Source organism: Theropithecus gelada, chromosome 5 (assembly GCF_003255815.1).
Source record: "Theropithecus gelada isolate Dixy chromosome 5, Tgel_1.0, whole genome shotgun sequence".
Lineage (NCBI taxonomy): Eukaryota > Metazoa > Chordata > Mammalia > Primates > Cercopithecidae > Theropithecus > Theropithecus gelada.
Genome location: NC_037672.1, coordinates 63701740 through 63723364, shown reverse-complemented (window position 1 = coordinate 63723364; position 21625 = coordinate 63701740). Strand labels below are relative to the sequence as shown.

The 21625-nt window shown below is 41.1% G+C and overlaps 1 protein-coding gene across 1 annotated transcript in view; it reads left to right on the top strand.

Moving 5' to 3' along the window:
* Window positions 1-21625, top strand: part of FRAS1 (Fraser extracellular matrix complex subunit 1) — a 464327-nt gene that overhangs the window by 211076 nt on the left and 231626 nt on the right. Inside the window, exons 15-18 of the mRNA XM_025384816.1 lie at window positions 3810-3953; window positions 11314-11454; window positions 13089-13229; window positions 15185-15361. Of these exons, the coding sequence (XP_025240601.1) occupies window positions 3810-3953; window positions 11314-11454; window positions 13089-13229; window positions 15185-15361 (603 nt within the window). The remainder of the gene's footprint in view (window positions 1-3809; window positions 3954-11313; window positions 11455-13088; window positions 13230-15184; window positions 15362-21625) is intronic.

The following is a 21625-nucleotide window of genomic DNA, read 5'->3' as shown; positions in this document are numbered from 1 at the left end:
ATATAAGGTACATATTTAAGGTATACAATGTGATATACAGTGTATATATACACACACTTTTTATAATTATGTATATATAAATATATATACACACACCTTATAATATCACATTATATACCTTAAATATATACCTTATATATAAATATATGTATAAATTATATATACACCTTATAATATCGTGTTGTATACCTTAAATATACACAATACAATTTATTTTAAAGAAACCACAGTGGAAGTATATCATTATAAGAAATGACAGCTCAGCATATTCCTGTGTTGAAATAAAAATTCCTTCTGCTGTTGTGTCTGGCCATGGAACATGTCTTTTACGTAATATGTAAAAAAACAGTAGGACCACTGTCATGTTCGGTACTCTATATAGATGCAGCATCAGTATTTATCATCATAAGCAGATTTAGACTTCAGCATTTATTAAGTACATATTACGGCTTCAAGTTTCTCTTAAGTTATATCTTAAGACTATGACCTTGTGGTGAGTTGCTTCCATGTAGAAGGTAACTAAAAGGATGAATCCCCCATAACCAATTTTAAAAATCTGCTGTACATTCATTTAGCCTACACTTAATGAGTACTGACTAGGTGCCAGGCATCAGTCTGGATACTGGGGGTTTACGATGACTAAAACGTGGTCCCCATTTGGGAGGGTATTGAATTCCATTGAAGATTGAATTCCATTGAGATTGATTCGTAACTGAGTAAGTTAGTACAGTAGGATAAATATAATAAGAGAGGCATATGCAACACATTGCAGGAACATAGAGAAAGGTTATTAGACAAGTTTAGTGAAGCTTCACAGAAGTAGTGACAACTTAGGAAATATAAATGGGAAATTAAATATAAACAGGATTTTAGGATCTAAGGAAGGAGCTGGAGACACTGTGGGCTGGGCAAATCCTGTGTGGGGCATCCAGAACTCACAGGTGGGCACATGGCACACGTAGGGTGCTCTGCTTCATAGAATTGGTGTGCGTGGGGAGATAGTGGAAGATGGAGCTGGAAAGTTAAGGAGAGCTCAGTTTGTGGGGGGGCCTGAATGCCATCCCTAAGTCTGTTGATTAAGGCCATCCTGCTCATTCTTGGGTCTCTGTCCTGATTGGTAACACCAAGGGTATAGTAAAAATATCTAACAAGCAGTATGGCACAGATGCACATCAGAGAGAAGGAGGGGGACCCCCAGACCTTCTCCTGTGTCAGACCTTTTGTTTGTGGAGCATGATGTCGGGTGGAGATTCCGGGGATGAAGCTCAGGGTGACAGCCATTTATCAACCAGTTTGAAAGTATTTTACTGTTTTAACAACCAGTATAACTGCATGTCTGTGCTGCTCTTCAACCAGTCGCTGAAGAGAGCTAGGGAGCTATGCTTTCATTTCTTATCTCCTCTGCACCTCTGGACAAAGATGATTTCATCCCCTGCAGATGTCTTGAGTTACTTTCTTTTCTCCCCACTGCCAGAATGAACTCCCTAAAAAGCAGAAGTGATCATTCCACTGCCCTGATTAAAACTTTCCATGGCACAAAGTCCAAGGTCCGTACCCTAGCCCATCTGAACTTGGAAGTCTGACCCCTGTTGTCTTTTTAGCCTCACTTTCCATCCATCATTTCCTTGGCACTTATGCCCAGTGCAGTTGGTGCAATGTCACCAGTGCACCTAGGCAACAGAATGTTCTAAGTGTTCCTGCAGCAGACCTCAGATAAAGTGGCTTACCTGTGGCCAGCTGGGAACATGCCTTACCCGCATCCTTGTGTGCTTCTATTGGATGTTGATGTATCAACTTGGCATAACTTTTTAGAAATGAGAGCAGATTTTCTGTTTGTTTGTTTTGGTAATGACTTTAGATCAGCTCCAGAGTGAGTGAGGCAAAGGCATGAACAGTCATTGACTCTTCAGATGATGACTACAGTCTGTAATGAAAGGGTGGTAGAATACCTGAATGCCAGGCAGATTTCATGTGTGTTAAGGGTAGAATTTGTTACTGAGACTTTGCATCCACATCTTTAACTATAATTTAGTGCCAAGTAAATTATGACTAAAACTTAACCTAAGCTTAAGGATAAGTTTATCCTTAAACTTATCCTGCATATGGACAGTATTCTCATGTAACATTTATAAAATATACATAAGGAGTTAAATTTAAATGAAGTTACTCAAGAGACATTTGTAAAGCACAAGCAGTGTGCTTGGTACAGAGTTAAAAAAACAGAAATAGGCCCTGCCCTCATGGAGCTTACGGTCTCACAAGGGAACCAGATGATGAATAAGGAAACTTTCCTTTGTCTCCGCTTCCCACCCCATTAGTCCAAGTCCTCTCTCACCTGGGTCATGCAGTAGACTCCATGCTGGTCTCCTGCTTACTAGCAGGTCCTTATACCCTCTCTACATGGCAGCCAGAGAGTGGTTTGAAACATCTCAATCAGATCTTCTGTCTGTCTTGTGTGAGCTCATTTATGACTTCACATGGGAATTAGGATAAAAGTCCTAATTTCTTTCCTTGGTCTCCAAGGTCAAGTTTGACCAGGCCTCTGCCTATGGCTGCAGCCATGGATCATGCCATGGCCCCCCCACTGTGCCTCACCAACTCCAGCCATAGGGTTAGCCCTCAGTTTCCCCAAACACACATGCTCCTTCCCTCCTCGAGAGTTGCTCGTAATGGTCCGACTCCCTGTGGCTGACTGCCTCTCATCCTTTTTATCTACAGTTGGTCCCCACCACCCCCACCACTGTTACTCTTTATTGCAGAGCCCTTTCTAGCAGTTAATGCAATTCGTAATCATCCCTACCGTTTTTGGGGAGAAAAAGTATCTGAAATTAGGACTTGCTTGTGCAATTTAGAACTGAGAAGAGAGAGTTGGATCTTGAGGTTTGCAAGGCAGATATCCTTCCTTCTGCCTCCAAAGGGATGCCTACTTGAATTACTAAGGTAGGGTTACAAAGCTGCTTGCAAGCAGCAAGACATTCATTCTACCTACCAATTTTGGTAAGAATCAATGCCTCTGCAAACTAGGTGGTGCTCCATTGTGAAGGAAACATTTTAAGAATTAGGATGTTAGGGGTTAGCCATACAGTTAGCCAAACTGGAAAAAATTCAGTTATTCAGAATAGGTCCTTCTGCAGAAGTGCTAAGGTGAAGAGTGAGCTTGAAGAGTAATCAAAAAAAATCAAATGCTGAAAGGGAGAACATTTTAAAATCTTAAAGGAGCAAGTTATAGTAAGAAATTGAAGGTATAAGAGAAAAGCAAGCTTTGTGAGTTCTTAAGACACATGTTTAGGACAGATAATACTGGGGGGAAAGAGCTAGAAAGGCAAAGTACAATAGATGTCAAGTAGGACTGGGTCCTCAGAAAGTTGGATCTGGGACTAGAGTCCAAGGTATCCCTCCTCAGCTGATTCTGATGGTGCTGCAGTTGGGAGGTGGTGATCCTGTGGATACTCCGTGGTGTGATTACAAAAGGCAAGGGGGTGGAGGACCATATGATTTCGTTAACCAGTCCATCTTTCTCTAGACAGTCATGATTTCCTTCTCTGTAAATCCCATTTCTCAAAAGCCTCTGATTTCCTCTTCTGAATCGCTTAGCAGTACTTCACTGAAGTTGTACTTCTGGCCAATAGAAAGAGTTCCTTGGAGAAGTGGGTGTTGTGTTTGTCCTGAGGTGTGAATATGTCAATAGCAGTTTAGGAACTAAGGAACAAACTGACATCCTCCTTGTGAATTCTAAAACATTTAAAAGAAAAACGATGACCAGTCCTTTCTGCTGTAGGCTACTCACTGATTTTGCTGTTTGTCTGCAGTCTGCCATGAGTCCTGTGCAGGTTGCTGGGGCCCAGCGGAGAAGCACTGCTTGGCCTGCAGAGATCCCCTCCACGTGCTGAGAGATGGCCGCTGTGATAGCAGCTGTGGAAAAGGCTTCTACAACAGGCGGGGCACCTGTAGCGGTGAGTGCTGGGTTGCGTTGCCGACGTATCCTTTCCTTTTTCTCTTTCAGCATCCCTTGTTGTATTCAAATCATAGCACACCAATGTTTCTTTTACTCAACATATATGTGAATAGCTGCTGAGATTAATCTTTGATTTAGATGTGTATAAAACATTTTTCACTGGTGGGATTTCTCTTAATTACCCTACCAGTCTGCTAGTGTTGGGGTGCTCATTCTAGCCTTGTCCTGCAGATGAAGATAGTGAGGCTCAGGTGGCCTGCTCAAGACCCACAGCTGGAGGGAAAGGAGCTGGGCTCCCACCCAGGCTTTCCTTTCCCCAAATCCCAAAGTCTCTATCAACACCAGACTGCGTTCCAAATGTACGTGGGGACAAAGAGACTCTTAGGCCAGTGGAGGGTAGACCCACCTTTGGTGTTGGTGCCACTGACTTAAAGCTGAGCAGTTAGTATCCATTCTACCTTAACACCCATGGCTATAGCAACGAGAGTTAACCCAGCTTAGTGCTTCCTTGAACCAGGCACAGTTCCAAGTGCTTTATAAACATTAACCCACTGAGAGGCAGGAAAGTCAGGAGGAAAAGCATGACTTTCGGCACGTTAGTCAATCTCTCTGCATGTCAATTCCCACTTGTGAAACGGGGATATTAGTAGCACCTGTGGAAGACACAATAACGGGCTCCCAATGATGCCCTTGTCCTAACCGGTAGAACTGTGGTGTGTTCCCCTGAATGGCAGAGAGGACTCTGTAGGTGTGATTAAGTTAAGGATCTTGCCGTGAGGATATTATCCTGGATGATCTGGGTGAGCCCCCGTATAATCAATCACAAGAGTCCTTATATGAGGGAGGCAATAGAGACGACAGAAAAGTAGGGTCGAGGATGGGACCAGAGGTTGGAGTGATAGAGTGAAGTAAGGAAAATGCCATGAACATGCAGGTGACTTTTAGAATCCGGGAAAAGGCAAGGAAACAGATTCCATCCCTAGAGCGTCCAGGCAAGGAACAGATTCCACCCCTAAAGCTTCCAAAAGGAACCTTGATTCTAGGACTTTTAAACTCTAGAACTGTAAGATGGCAAATTTGTGTTGTTTTAAGCCAAAGAGTTTATGGTAATATGGTAATTTGCTACAGTAGCCATAGAAAATGAATACACCCCCTATTCAGAAAGCTGTTGAGAGGATCGAGTTAAGACATGCAAGCACTTAGCATAGTGCCTGGTACATAGTAAGCGTTCTATCAGTGTTTGGTGTTTAATCCTCACAATTTCATGAGGTAGATATAACCATTCTCATTTTCCAGATAGGAAACTGAGAGGGTAAGAAACTTGCTTAAGGTCACACAGCTAATAAGGGGCAGAGTTGGGATTCAAGCTTAGATATTCTGGCTCTGGGTCTTAACTGCCTAGGAACCACTCTGTTGCTCATTATAATGTGGTATTTCCTTATGCACTTCTGCCTGTGTTTTTTTAAGTTTTCCTTTTCGTTATCCTTTCCCCCTTTCCACCTCTGCACCTTCTTCTGTGTCTTCTGTCAGTCTTTAGATGAACTGGCTACCCCTGTGGGCACTGCCAGGTCTGCAGGCATCCTGACAGTAAATGAAAGGTTTAAATTGAGTTTACTTTGATGGTCATACCTATAGAGAGGCCAAGAGGACTTTTTTTTTCCATAACTAAGTCCACCAAATCAACAAAAATGTGTGGCTCATAAAACTTTCTTGAGTTATTGTCCTCATTTTGTTCACTGAGCAGGGCAACAGCAAAAATGAGATGATTTTAGGGACTTGACAAATCCACTTGTCTTAGAGAAGAGAGATAGCCCTTGGCAGCTGCTTCCGTAAAGCTGTGCAGGGATCCATCAGTATTGCCAGGGTGAAAAATCTCACCTGGTATCGATGAGTCACAGGTGGCTTTTATGTGGATTCAGGAGAGAACAAGGAAAGAAAGGCCAGGCTGCCATTAGCCTGAGCATGTTAATCTTTTTCTGCCAGCATCACTTTCCTGCTCAATTAAGCCAGATGTATTCTCTAAAGGTCGACAGATGTCAAATTTGCACTAATCCAAGGGCCTAAAGGCATTCACCCTTTAAGTCCCCTGGGATGCTGGTTACTGTGACTGATGGAGGAACAGTGACACTGACCTGCCACTGAGACTCTACATTATCTGGATTGAGAAGGCAACTTTTGCTGGAGAAGCGGTGTATTGAAAAAGAGGAATAGTTAATGTGAGCCTTGAGGCTGTGAGAGGTGGGAATCTGCTTTATCTGTACACATTTTGAAAAGCATCTGAAAGAAACTTCCAGGCAGGAGGATGGATCATAGCTGACATGAGTCAACCAATGAATCAATGGATCTGCAAGTAATTACTAAACACATGTCATGTGCTTAGCCTGATGCAAGAGTTTGTGATGCTACTGGTGTTGACCAACAGGCCTTTTAATACACAAAACTGGAGCTTACACTTTTTATAAAATTGTTACCATTCTCCAAGTTTGTATCAAAATGACTTCAGAAATGTTCACAGAAATATTTCTAAAACAACAGTGAACTAACTCACTGATTGGTATCGGAATGTTAATTAAGACGTCGGATGCTGATAATGCTGACTTATTTCCATTTCAGATTAGTGCTATTCAAGATAAAAACTGGCTGATGTGAGTTTAATAATTTATAACCTACCAGCCCATATCTGTAGAAATCTCAAAGTCAAGTGCTTAGAAAAAACCAGCATAGCCTGTTATGAAGGGTGGTATGCCCTGGCTGAAAGATCTTACAGTAACCAGGTTCACCTGTGGTATGTGTATTGTGTTCTACAAATATTAGATATAAAGGGTGGTACAATTCAAAGGAGGAAACCTCCTCATTCTTTTATCTTTTAAGTGTTTATGCCATTATGAAGGACTTTTCTGACTGTAGCTAACATAATAAATCAAAGCATAATAAATCAGAGGTTTCTGTTAGTCATTCCCTCTCTTTCTTTCCTTTCTCTTTCTTCCCTCCTTTTTTCTTTCTCCCTTTTCTTTTTTTTAATCTTCATTTCTCTTTTGCACCCACGCAACCATTTTTTAAAATATTGTTATTTTTATGAGCTTATCTAACTGGGTATTTTTATTTTGAGTGCATGTGTATTTAATTTTCTTAAGTGAGATGTTACAAACTGCGTGCTGTTTCCTTCTTTTCTCACTCAGGAGTACATTTTTTAGATGCACTATGTTGTTCTCTCCCCTAGCCCTTCACTTCTCACTGCTGTGTAGCGCTCCCTGGTGTGCCCCCCTCATACTACCCATCCACGCTTCCAGTGATGGACTCCCTCCTTTCTCTCCATCTGCATCACTAGAGAGCACCAGGGAACAGCCTCAAATGTGTTCCTTTGTAAAGCTCTAGAGGGAGTTTCCTGAGATTTATATCCAGAAGCAGAATGACTGGTTTTTTGACTCTGCATATTCTTCATTTGACCAAGTAGTGCCGGGTTACTTGCCAGAATGGCTGTGCAATCTACATTCCCAAGCATGAGGGTTCACTCATCTCCACATCCTTGCTGCCACTTGGCATTATCAAGATTCTGATTTTTTCTGATCAAGAGTATAAAGAGTCAACCCATTAAATTTGCCTATTTCTGATGATTAATGAGTTTGAGCATATCTTCAACTCCTGTTGGTCTTGAAGTTTCCTATTCTATAAATTACTTTTTAAATGTGCTTTTCTCATTGTTCTATTGGCCTTGCCTCCTTTTATGGAGTTCATTTTATGGAGTTTCCTTGTATGTTATAGATAGATAGTAGCCTTTTTTCAGTTTTAAATGTGCAAATTTTCTCACTCTGTTGTTTTTTAACTTTGAATATAATGCCTTTGTTAAACAATAATCTTTAATTCATTATTTTTTGCTTTAAGGCTTTTCTTTTGAAATTTTAATAAGACCTTCTCTGCTAAGGTTCAAAAGTAAATTATTCTGTATTTTCTTCTATTAATTTGATGTTTTATCTTAACTTAGGTTGTCTATATATATATATATATATATATATATATATATGGCTTTAAGTAAGGGTCCCATTTGATTTTTTTCCATTTCACGATCCAGTTTTCCCAACATTATTTAGTCATTCAGTCTGGACTTCCTTATTTCTCTTTATTGTATATTAAATTTCCGTATATACAAAGTTCTGTCTGAGCTATAAGATATGGAAATTTCTAACTTTCCATAGTCTAAATTTCTGTTCTTATACCACTATTAAACTATTTCGTTCATTAATTTCTATGGCTTTGTAGTATGTCTCAATATCTGATTGGGAAAATTTCCTTTCTTTTCAAAGTTGACTTAGCTATTCATAAACTTTAGAGTACATTTACTGAATTCTTAAGAAAATTCAGCTGGGGCTGGGTGTGATTGCTCACACCTGTAATCCCAGCACTTTGAAAGGCCAAGGCGAGAGGATCTCTTGAGCTCAGGAGTTTGAGACCAGGCTGGGCAACGCAGTGAGACCTCATCTCTACCAAAAATTAAAAAAACAATTAGCCAGTTGTGGCAGTGTGTGCATGTAGTCCTAGCTCCTCTGGAGGCTGAGGCAGGAGAATCACTTGAGCCTGGGAGACTGAAGCTTCTGCGAGCCATGATCATGCTGCTGCACTCCAGCTTAGGTAACAGAGTGAGACCCTGTCTCAAAAAAAGAAAGAAAGAAAGAAAACTCAAGTGGAATTTTTATTGATATTGCATTGAAGTTATAGATTAGTTTGGGGAGAAATTACATCTTCCTAATAGTTTTATTTAGATTTACAAATTTCCCTCTAGGCATAACTTTAGGTGTATCTTAAAATGTTTGATATGCAATGCTTTTATTGTTGGTCAATTCTAATTTCTAAATATTGCTGCAATTTTTCCTTTCTGGGGAATTGCATTTAGCTTTCAGATTACTCACTGCTGTTGAGATGTCAGTTCTAGAATTAGAAACCTCAGGAGCTTTGTGGCATGTGGGAGGGAAGAACACTTTTCAGATTAATTTTCATTTCTTCCAGTCCTGAGTTGAGGGGTGATTTTCTTTTTCCTTGATATTAAGACCATTGCCATAGCCCATTCTCTTACTCTACACATTTGCCTGTGGACAGATGCTGAATTTTTCAGGATGCGAGATGGGACATTTGGCCCCATCATTTAGCATCTTTTTTCTTATGTTCTCAAAATATTTTTCAGGAGGTTAGCAGGGTGTAGATGGATTAAGGGAACAGACAGAATAAATTTCAGCAGTTCTCTATTTTTGAAACATTGATTCTCTGTAGCAGGAAGGTTCGCTTTGTTTATTTTTAAAGACATTAGCCAACCAGCATAGAAAAGATTGAGTCACAGACTTGCCTGTGACTGCACTCTCTCTCACCTCCTTCCACCCTTCTTAAGGAGGCCTTTCTCTGCTCTGTTCAAAGCCAGTCTCTCAACTGCACTTTTGCATATGTACCCCCCTTTTCTCCTAGATATTCTTTCACCAATCATTCAAACTCTTCTCTTTTAAAAATCCTTTCCAGGATCTATATTTGCCTTGAATTTTTATAATATAAGAAAGACAAAATAACCTTTTCCCCTTTGAATTATTTGTTTCCCTCTCCCCTTCCGTTCTCAGCCTGGGTCCCTCAAAGGAACAGTTTATAATCATGGCCTTCACTTTCATTTGGTCTAATGACTCCACTGAAATGTGTGGCACAGGACACCCACAGCCTGGTTCTAAGTGTAGTAAAACTTTTCAGATGTTATTTGTCTTCTCTGCACCTGTCATGACTTTCTTTTGCAAACCTTTTTCCTCCCTTGGTTTCTCAGTCACCATGCTCTTTTTTCTCTTCCTTATCTTTGGATCATTTCTTCTTGGTCAGCTGTACTAGTTTTTTTTTTTCTTCTTCTTCTTCTTTTCTTAAGTGCTGATGCTACCCAGGTCCTTGCCTACTTCTGTCTTATCCTGCATAGTTTTCCTGAATCATTCAACTAATTTTTAGTTTCAACAATTGCTTGTATATGATGACCCCACACCTCCCCTCCGAGCTCCAGAGCTGTAAGTCACATTGCTCCCTGGATTGTGCATGTTCAAAACTGAGCTCATGGCACTCCCCCCACCTATTCTCCTTCCTGTACTCTGTGAGTGACATCACTTGTCCCCCAAGACAGACCCCTGGAAGCCATGTGAGATGGTTTTTTCTTCACTGCTCTCAAATCTCTCACGACCTCCACAGTTCTAATTCAACCCTTACTCATCTTGCTCCATGCTCATTGCCATGGTCTTCCAGCAGGGCTTCTAACCTCTTCACCCTCCAAACTGAGGCCAAAATGATCTTTCTTAGACACAAATACAGCCATGTTTCTACTGTGTTTAGAACTGCAGGGGTTCAAACTCATTGCCTTTCTTAGGATGAAAATCGAGACAACAGAGTCAGGCCATAGGTTTCTATAATCTGGCCTTCCCACTTTTCCAGCCAAATGAAATGGCTGTTTTCCTGGGCAGCCTAGTCTCCTCCCAGTTTCTGAGACTCAGCTTACTTCACGGCCTCAGCCTGGAGTACATTCCCATCAGCCTGACGTGGTCCCATTGCTTCCTAAGACAATACTCAAGGGTCACGCCTCTATGAATGCTTTCTTGACTTTTCTACCTCTTACCCCCACCCTCACATTTTTTTTTTTAATTTTCATTGCGCCTATATAGATTGATCTGAGTGATATTTTAGATATTTCCAATATTGTCTATTTCTTTTCCTGTATTAGACTACTAAGCTACTTAAAGTGAAAACTTAGTTGATTTGGTTTTTGTGTTTCTACCCACTGGCATAAGACCTGACACAGACCTTAACAGGTGTTTTAGGGGGTAAACAAATAAGTGAATGAGATCCTGAAAGACTGTGTGAAGTTCAGCAATTTTAACATAATTTTAGTAGCGTGACCTTGCTTAGTAGAATCTTGACTTTCTAAATTCTCTCTCCAAGTAGCGTAGAATAAAGGATAAAATATTTGGTACATATTTATGCTAAAAAAATTTATTATTTATCTGAAATTAAAATTTTATGGAGCATCTGGTATTTTTATTTGATAAACCTGGCAACCTCACCTCTAAGGCCATTTTAACTTCGAACCTCGTATTAAGTTGGTTACACTGGTGGGTGTGCCTGAGAGTCTTTCTATGCTTAGTTCAATGAATAATTCTTCAATTCTCTTTCAACTGTGAAAACAAAAAGCACAGAGTCCAATGAAATGTTGGAATCAAGGAAACAGAATTCTGCTGAGTAGCCAGAAAATGAGATGATGATATTGATACCCATTGTGGATATTGTAAAGAATAGACTTCACTGCTTCTTTTGCTCACTATTGCCTTTCTCTGATGGGTTTTTTTGCCTCCCCTTAGCTTGTGACCAATCCTGTGAGACTTGTGGGCCCAGTAGCCCCAGGTGTCTTACCTGTACTGAAAAGACAGTGCTGCATGATGGGAAATGCATGTCTGAATGCCCTGGCGGGTACTATGCTGATGCCATTGGCAGGTGCAAAGGTAAGAGATGGGTCACCACCATCATCTTCAAAAAGTATTGAGTACATGTTTGACTATACTTGGTGCTATATGCTGCTCATTTGGGAACTTGAGTGTATGATGGGAAAGCATTACTTTAAAAGGGATAGCTTTTTCATTATGTGTATTTGGTATGAGAGTGGGAGATATGGGTGGATGCTGGGGGACTAGAGTGCTTTCATGAAGGACTTATGTATGTTAGTCATCATTAGAGTTCATTTGGTCCTTTTGAAAAGCCCAAGACATCTTTAACATACAGTCCTTGTTTACTTGTAAACCATCACTAACTTAGGTTGCAGATGTAACAGAATCATTTCTTATATGACATGTATGATGTAGGTCATGTATTGACAACTACAACATACCACAAAAATAAAATTAAAAAGTTAAACCAAATTTGATAGCTAGTAAAGCTAAAGTCTGTGTCTATTGAAAACTTGTTTTTGTGTGCTGCTATACATTGTTTCTTTCAGACTTATATAGCCTAAACTATGAAACATACCCATTTGAGACTTTATAAATTTCAACCTTATATATATACCTGACTTGTGTCTTTCCTCACAGATAACTCTGAGAACTTCTTGTTGCCTGGAACATCTTGATCTGCTCTCCTCTCTGAAACATATGCCCACTTCCTCATATCTACCTACCGTCTTATAGTGTAGGGTGTTTAGACCCGTCTCAACATCTCTCCTTAGCAGCCTCCCCTTTGCCTGCCAACACCTTTACTCACCCAGTGTTCGCCACCTTTCCTCTGTGTCCTACCCCACGTTCTCATCCCATCTCTACCCACCACCCCCAGCTCCTGACCATGGTCCTGCAGAGCCTTCTTCCCATATCTCACTCCTGACCCCAGCCCTGCTAGAGGCTCAGCCAGGCCATGCCACCAGCAGCTGTCCCTTAGAGTCAGAGATGTCCCTGTTAACACCAGGGCCAAAGCAGGGGACATGTATTCCTAACATTGTCATATGTTGTAGTCAGAGTTGTTACTGTAATTGTTACTTAAAATCCTAGAATGTTAAAGCTGGTAGTATCTTAAATGATCATTTTGTCCAACCTTTCACTGTGCTCATACCAAGAAAACTAGGCCAGGAGAGACCCAGGCTTGACTGAGGGCATTGATGAATTGGTGGAGACACTGGTCAAAATGCCAGTGCTTCCAACACTCCAACCCACAGCCTTTCCGCTCTAACCCATTTAGGCAGTGTGAGGTTTAGGTCCAGACGGACCTAGGGCTAAATCTCAGCCCTGCTATGAATAAAGCCTGTAATCGTAGGTAAATTTTTTAACTTCAGTCTCCTCATCTATAAAATGTAGTTAGTAATAACTACCTCATAATGTTGTTAGGAAAATTAAAAGTGACAATGTGTAGAAAGTGCTTAATACAAACACTAAATAAAGGGTAGCTAATAAGCAATATGTAGAGCATGGCTAAATGGTGGGTAAAGGGCCATGTGGGCAGTTCTGACAGTGTAACCACCTCCCAACACATTTTCCCCTTGGTTTGGTGTGACATCCAGAGGGACTAAGAGTCCCAGGCTTGCGAAGCCCAGTCAGGAAGTGGGCGCTTTATTCACCCCGTCCCATGGTGTTCTCCCTCTCACTTTCTTCCTCAGTTTGTCATAACTCGTGTGCCAGCTGCTCTGGGCCCACAGCCTCTCACTGTACAGCCTGCAGCCCCCCCAAGGCTCTGCGTCAAGGCCACTGTCTGCCCCACTGTGGAGAGGGCTTCTACTCTGACTACGGGGTCTGCAAAGGTATTGTTGGTGTCACCATCATTCTTGAGAGGCTATCCCACAAGAACATAGATTTACTTCTTTCAATAATATAACTTTCCAGTGTAACTTTTCTTCTAGTATATCTTTTATGGCTATCCATACATTATAAACATTTTTCATTACAATAGTTTTGCGAAGGGTTGATCTGAAAAAAATTCATTTGAAAATTTGTGAAGACACTCAAAGGGTTATGATTTTTATTTTCTGGCTGTTTTTAGGGGGAATATTATTTTCTTTCCTGTATATTAAAACAAAATAGAACCCTTGCCTCCTTTCTCTACTCTCCTACCTTTGCTAATGTTTTTCTTAGACTTCATTTTGTTTTTCCCTGAAGAATTTCTTTTTGGTATTGATATTACTGAGCAAACTGAGAGTCACTAGCGATGCCTCTGGGCTGAGTGAAATGGCAAAATCTTTTTTTTTTTTTTTTTTTTTTTGAGACGGAGTCTTGCTCTGTCGCCCAGGCTGGAGTGCAGTAGCCGGATCTCAGCTCACTGCAAGCTCCGCCTCCTGGGTTTACGCCATTCTCCTGCCTCAGCCTCCCGAGTAGCTGGGACTGCAGGCGCCCGCCACCTCGCCTGGCTAGTTTTTTGTATTTTTTGGTAGAGATGGAGTTTCACCGTGTTAGCCAGGATGGTCTCCATCTCCTGACCTCGTGATCCGCCCGTCTCGGCCTCCCAAAGTGCTGGGATTACAGGCTTGAGCCACCACGCCCGGCGGCAAAATCTTAAATAGCTGTTTGCCATAAAGGCTTTGGGCTCCTTGGGAGGGCGATATCATTTAAGCATTTTGAAACTAGAATATTGGGAACAAACACTTTAAGTGAAATCAATGTATATTTATTTGTACATCAGAATTAAGTGAAATCACTGTATATTTATTTGTACATCGGGATCCTTAGAACAGAGTTTGAGAATAGTTACAAGAAGAACGTATTTGAAGTAGGAAAGCTGCAACAACTGTTTTGGAAGAGAAAATTGAGAGAATCTTTTAAAGAACAGGAGAGTTAATTGTATTCAAATATGGGCACCAGATAGTTTGACTACCTTATTTGGCTTTGCTTTTCACCAGTAGCCAGGGTAAGCAAAACACGGTGATGGATCATTGCTGCTCAAAGGGGCCTCTTTCTTGTCTAGAAGAGCAGCCTTAACCCAGATAAATTCTAAGAGGAATTTGTTGCCTGGACCCCTATGTAGTGGATGATGGATGACTCATAGGTAATAACACAACCACTATTTTTGCAAAAGATACAGTAATGGCTTCCATATGAATGGTTCTAAAAAGCTACAATAAAAACCAAAGGTGTAATGTTAAATCGTCATTTAGTGAGTGTGTTTCTCTGGAGAACCAAGCCAATATTGTCCAGTTTTCTGGTTTTGTTTGTTTGTTGTCTAGCCCGACAGCCCTTATGGGACCTGGGAGATGTGACTGGTTAACACCACCCCTCACTGTTCCTTTCACAAACATTATTATCACTCTGTGCTTTATATAGAACATTAGAGGCCGGGCGCGGTGGCTCAAGCCTGTAATCCCAGCACTTTGGGAGGCCGAGACGGGCGAATCACAAGGTCAGGAGATCGAGACCATCCTGGCTAACCCGGTGAAACCCCGTCTCTACTAAAAAGTACAAAAAACTAGCCGGGCGAGGTGGCGGGCGCCTGTAGTTCCAGCTACTCGGGAGGCTGAGGCAGGAGAATGGCGTGAACCCGGGAGGCGGAGCTTGTAGTGAGCTGAGATCTGGCCACTGCACTCCAGCCTGGGCGACAGAGCGAGACTCCGTCTCAAAAAAAAAAAAAAAAAAAAAGAACATTAGAAAAATAATACGCTGAAACGCTATGTTTGGTGAACTTTTCTAAGTGGGTTTGATTTAATGAAAGATTTGCAACATACGTTTGATCCTTGTATTACTTTCTGCCTTTTATTTCCATTTGCAGCCTGTCACTTCTCCTGCCTGGCTTGTATGGGTCCTGCACCCTCTCACTGTACTGGGTGTAAGAAGCCAGAGGAAGGACTGCAAGTGGAGCAGCTGTCTGGGGCGGGCATCCCCTCTGGCGAGTGTCTAGCCCAGTGTAGAGCCCATTTTTACTTGGAGAGCACTGGCATATGTGAAGGTAAGCATGATTTGAGAAAGTGTTAGGTAGCCTCTGGGCTTACCTCTTGAGAGATCCTCTAAGGTGGGACCAAAGCCAAGAAGAAGATCTATGTTTCATGTTAGAATGGTTCCAAGATGCTTGTGAATAAAGCAGGAGACCAACGTGCAAAAGAGTAGCCCCCACCAATAGCCTCCCTCCCTTTGTGAACCATAGATGATCTTAAAGAGCTAATCCCTTCGACTCTACCTTTTCCAAAGTTCCATTCGCGGAAGTCTCAGACAGAAATTCTTTCAGGGACCACTATGTGTAGTTACAAAAGACTCAGAGCTCATCGTAGAACTTCATTTATTATTTCTTCTAATTTGCTACTCTGAATATGAATTGGTCCCTTCAGGGCAAAATCTGGACTTCTGTCAAAATTTAGAAGTGATTTCTGCTGTTTGCCTTGACATAGCATCTATAGAGAATTGATGACATCCTGAATAACATCTATGATGACATAGATGGCTAGCCAGGCCATCTATGAGGAGATGAAAGGGAAGGGTATAGTTTCCTTTCTATTCCCACAAGTAGCTGCCTTGCTGTTGGGTGAATAGTTTGACTCTAAAGCTACCTAAAAAAAAATCATTAATTTATATTTTTCATTGTAAACATATGTTCATTAAAAATTTTATAATCTACACACTACCTAAACCCAATTGCCTTTTCCATTTTGTTATGACATCTGAGTCTTTTTTCATATTCATAGCTTTGCGTGTTTATCTTTGTAATGTAACAATAATAAGCATGCTGCAAATTCAGTTTTGTATCCTACAAGTCTGCTCACTGAAGTGGCCTCCATTTCAATATACCCTCACAGGGAAATGTGGGTTTCAAGACTAGGTTAAAAATTTTCAGACAAAAGGTGTCATATGGCACAGTTGCAAGGATGCAGAATTAAAATGCAGAGACCCGGGACCAGACATTTAACCTCTCTGAGTGTTTGTATTCACAGCGTTAGAATAGGCTGACTTGTAGCCTTTTTGCTAGGCTCAAAGACGGTGAGGAGTGTCGAAGTTGCTGGTAAATTGTGAAGCCCTCCTGCTCCGTAGGTGCGAACCTCCCTCCAAATACTCAGGTGTCCTGGAACATCATGGGGAATCCCCTGCTCCCTGGGAGGCTCCAGACTCCAGGGGATTTTCATGGTGCCCAGAAATTGAGGGGAAGGTCGCTACTCTCCAGACATCCTGGTTTCTACCATGTATGCATTGCCCAACCTCTCTGTGGCCATTTAAACTCCTGTGGCTGTTTTTATAACCACTTGTGGAATATGGGCATCTTTGTTGCTGCCGAGTCCCAGTGCCATCCCAAGGCACACGCCACACAGCCTTCTCCTGTGGTCTGGTTACTTCCAGGTGCCAAAGTGGAGGGTGATGTGGCTTTTTCCTTAGGGACCCCACAGACTCCGGTGGGAGGGGAGGTGCTGGGGAGCAAGGGGCGGAAAAAAGCATTTTTCTCCTCTGTTTAATTGCTTCTCCATTATCTTCAGTGGGTTTAGGTTTGCCAGACAAGCTTCCTCCAGCCACTTCTGCTTTCTGGCAAAACCCATATCCCCTAAAGAAGATAATTATAGTGCCTAGCCCTGCTTGATATGAGGAAAGTACAAGGATAAAACAGAAACAGAAAGCATAACTTCTCTCTCCCTCCCAATCTCCCACATTGTTGCAGAAGTGATCTGTGATTTGATGGAATGTGTGAAACTAGTCTGCATAGCTTTACACAACCTTGAACTGTGCACCCCGAGGTTTTTAGTGGAAACCACAGGGGAATTAGACCTCCAGGAACACCAGCGTTTCCAAGAATTCAGAGAGATGCTAAGTGAGACCCCTGGCTTTTGTGGCACACAGGTTGAAAGCAGAGAAGCTAGAAAAGCCCACAGGAAATTCCTCACTGTAGCCTAATGATTCTGGTTTTCCCTTTGGTACAATGCTCCCGTGAAAAATCAAAGTGACATCTTCCTAGACCACTCAGTGCAGTTAGGTCCTTCTTACAATTTTGAGCACCACATTAAACATTCAAAAATGGGGAATTTGGAGTGAATTCAGAAATAGTTAGAATTGTAAATAATTAAAAATTAGACTGACCAGGGTTTTTTAGCCCAGAAAATAATATGACCATTTATTCAATACCCACCATGGGTCAGGCACTGTGAGAAGTACCTTACTGGTGTTGCTTACTTAGTCTCAATGCCAACCTTATGGGATCAGTAGGACAACTATTGTGTAGGAGCGGAAACTGAGGCTTGAGGAAGTTGAGGTTGTGATGTGCTCAAAGTCATGTAGCCAGGACAGAGTAGAATCCAGTGGGAACCGAAATCTGGTATCCAGTATCCGTGCTATAAACCGTCACGCTACTGTATTCCAGTGGCTAAAGAGTTCATATGACCAACTGTTCAAGGTGGTACAGCTCCTAGTCTCCTTTCCATACAGGGAGAGAAGCACAGCATACTAATGCTTCAGGATTAGAGCATCTTACATTTAAGAAAACATCCTTGACAAAGGGAAGTTTTCTGGGAAGCCCTTTATACAGGCACCTTTAAAAAGATTAGAATCTGACTGGGCGCGGTGGCTCACACCTGTAATCCCAGCATTTTGGGAGGCCAAGGCAGGTGGATCACCTTGAACTCTGGAGTTCAAGACCAGCGTGGCCAACATGGTGAAACCCCATCTCTACTAAAAATAAAAAAAATTAGCTGGGCGTGGTGGCATGTGCCTATAATCCCAGCTACTCGGGAGGCTGAGGCAGGAGAACTGCTTGAACCCAGGGGGCAGAGATTGCAGTGAGCCGAGATCATGCCATTGCGTTCCAGCCTGGGCAACAAGAACAAAAGTTGGTCTGAAAAAAAAAAAAAGGTTAGAATCTAATTCTGCTGGAATGGTTTAATTGTGGTCCCATGTGAAAGGACTGAATTGACCTCTTGAGTCCCTTGTAGCCCTGTGACTTTATGCTCATTAACATAATATTATTAGGTATCCTACATATAGCTGTCTACTCACGTTTATTAGCAAATCCCTGTGCAATCTCCACTAGGTAGGTTGTTGTACTCAATTTACAAGTGATGAGAATGTGGCAGAAAGAGGTTAATTGAGTTGCCTAAGATTCCATTGGGAAACTGAGCACAACTACCAATTGTTTCCATCCTTACCTGAGTGCTACGTGTGCTGATTGATGTATTTCCTGTCACTCATCCGGTATCTCTGGAAACCTTTCTGCCTTCCCATAATCTGTTCCATTTTCAATTCTGCTGAAGTGTTGTCTATGAATCAGGCCTGGGAGTTCTATGAGATTGCATTGGGCTCTTCTTCCCACATCGTCCCAGAAATATCCTTACCTCTCTACAGAATATTAAAAAGGTTCGATGGGCGTGTGTGTACATGTGTACGTATGAGTGTGTGCACACATACGCACTACTGAGGGTTTCTTTTACAGCACCTTTAGTTTCAAGTGCTTCTGTAAGGAAGAGAAAAACAACTGTTTTCTGAAACTCTCCTTCTTCCTTTGAAACTACAGCACAGAGTGATTAGAATATTACTGCAGCTAATTAAAGGGAGAGATAGATTCGTTATAGGAAGAAGCAATTTACTTAGACACTGAAGTGGTGTCAGAAGTTACCATAAAAGTTTTTACTTTGAGCCACACAACAAACCCTAGTGCAGGATGAAGAAACAATACTACAGATACTTGACTAAAATCTGAGTCTGCAATGAGAGGACAAAAAATATTTAAAATTAACAGTGATCAAAAAGAACACTACTTATTGGAAGCTGGAGGACAGTCTGTCTTTATTCATTCCTCCTGCAAATGTTCGTTGAGTGTCTCCTGGGTGCCAGGCATTTCTAGGCACTGCGAATATACTGTCAAATGGGTCACATGAAAATTCCTTTTCTCATGGAACTTGTATTTTAGTGAGAGAAACAGATAATAAATAAATAATGAATGAATGAATAACAGTAGCAGCAACAAAACCCATGGATGCTCGTCTGTGCCCAGAAGCCCCCAGCAAGGTAATGGAGGGGAGAGGAATGGGCTGATGTGACTAGAAAGCAGAAGAGCTCTGGGAATATGGGGATGGCCACTTGTATGTATTTGTCCTGTGCTTTGGCTCATCAAAAAAAATGAGCTGGGTGCTTCAGAAGGCAGAACTTTGACTTCATGTTTCTTTTTCACAAGGCCTCTATGTTTCCAATGTATGGCTAGAATTGCTGGCACAAAAGAGAGTTTGTTGCTAATTGTAAAAGATTGGAGACATTTTCAATAATCAATCCAAATTGTGCACATTTATTAACTATTACTACTGAGTATTAGCTAAAAGAAGAATTGTAGTAATTGTAGTAATTTCATCAAGTCGATCTCATGAGTTTAGCTGAATGTTCGCTAGCACTGACAGATTCAAGTGACTTCATTAAAAAGCAAACCCAAACCCAAGAAATACACATCAGCCCCTTGCAAAAAAAAAAAAAACAACAAACAACTAAACAAATTACAACAAATTAATAAAAACCTGCGTCATCCAAAACAACATCAGAAAAACATTTTTTACTTTTTTATCAGTCTTCCTTCACTGATTCCCATGCCTCTGTGAGTGTGAATCTAGATGAGGGCAGGGGGAGGTGTTGCTCTGCTGCACAACCCCAGGGGTGCTATTCTCATAGCTACCTTTGTGCCTGGCTCCTCCTGGAGTCACTAGTGACAACCGGTGTGGCAGTACATGGCAGCCCAGGGATGGACAGACAGAGCAAAGGATTTAGAGCTCTATGTCTCTTGGAGGCCTCTGCTACTGATGTTCCTTGGATCTGTTTAAATTGCTCAGCTCAGCCTCTGATTCTCCTTCCACTTTGTTTGAAGGATTTCTTTTTTCTTTTAAAAGGTTTAATTATTTTGAAGACTTAGCTTTTATTTGAGGTCTCTCTAGAACAGAATTTCTCGTAGGACTCTCCTGGGAATCTTGTTAAAATGTAGATTGAGATTCAGTAGGGTGGGAGTGAGATCTGAGTTGCTGCATTTATAACATGCACCTCGGTGAGGCTGTTGCTGCTGATCCCTGGACCACAGTTTGGAGAAGCAAAGCTTCTAATCAAAGAAGCAGCAGCTTATCACTTCAGCACTGGTATGCCTCTTTCTCTCTTCAACAGTTAGTAAGACATCCCCATTTTTGATTTTTCTCATTCCATGTATTATACATATTATAGAAACTTTAAAAAATATAGATAAGGGGGAAAAAAGAGAAAAAAGAATACCTATTACTATATTTGGTTTAGCAAATAAAAATGCAGGCTTTAGCAAGTTTTAAAAAATGAATAATTTTTATAGTTAAGCATATCTCTAATATTGCATAAGATATTCTAAAATATGATTTATCATTTATCTGAAATTCATATTTAATTGAGTGTCTTGTGTTTATCTGTCAACACTACCTATAACCCTTTCATTTTGATTACTACTTTTAATCTTATGGCATAAATTCGGACAGTTGTTTATATAACACACACACATGAACACACATACATGTGGATATATATCCCCTTATAGTTTAGAAAGTCCTCACAACCAATAATTTTGTTGAAAATCTTGAAAGTTTGCATATATCTACTCCTGCTTTATAGATGAAAAAAGTGATGCTTAGGAGGAACCAAATAAAGAATGATTTAGCAATGAGGGATCCTGGGTTCTAATACAGGACATAGTTGCCCAGAACGTATTTACTTACTTTCTTTTTATTAAGCTCAGATTCCTTTTTTTTTTTTTTTGCATGTCACACTAGAGCTTTACAATTTAATTTCAGGCCAGGCCATCCAATTAATAATGAGCTAAGTCGCCATTACACAATTTGGCAGTGGTGACTGGGACTGAATATGAACATGGTCAGGTTGATTAGATTAGCCATGTAATTGCCCCAATTCCGTGGCAAATTAATAATGGAGTCTTTCAATTTCCACACAGTTCAGCATGAGGATTAAAGATGATATAATTTTGAAGAAATTACAAGCTTTTACTTTAAAAATGAACTCTGTACAACAATAACGGGTTTTACTTACACATTGTCTAATTTGTTATCTCAGAAGAAACATGGTGTTTTAAAAAAGAATGCAGAGGTAATAAACATCCCAACAATCCCTGCCTTTTCATTGTACTTAGATTGGTGATGGAGCTTTGGTCAGGGATTTATCAGGGGAATTTCAGCAACTAAATGTTTCTAGCCTCCTAGGGCTGGGTCTTACTGCACAGAGCAAAATGGCACAAAAT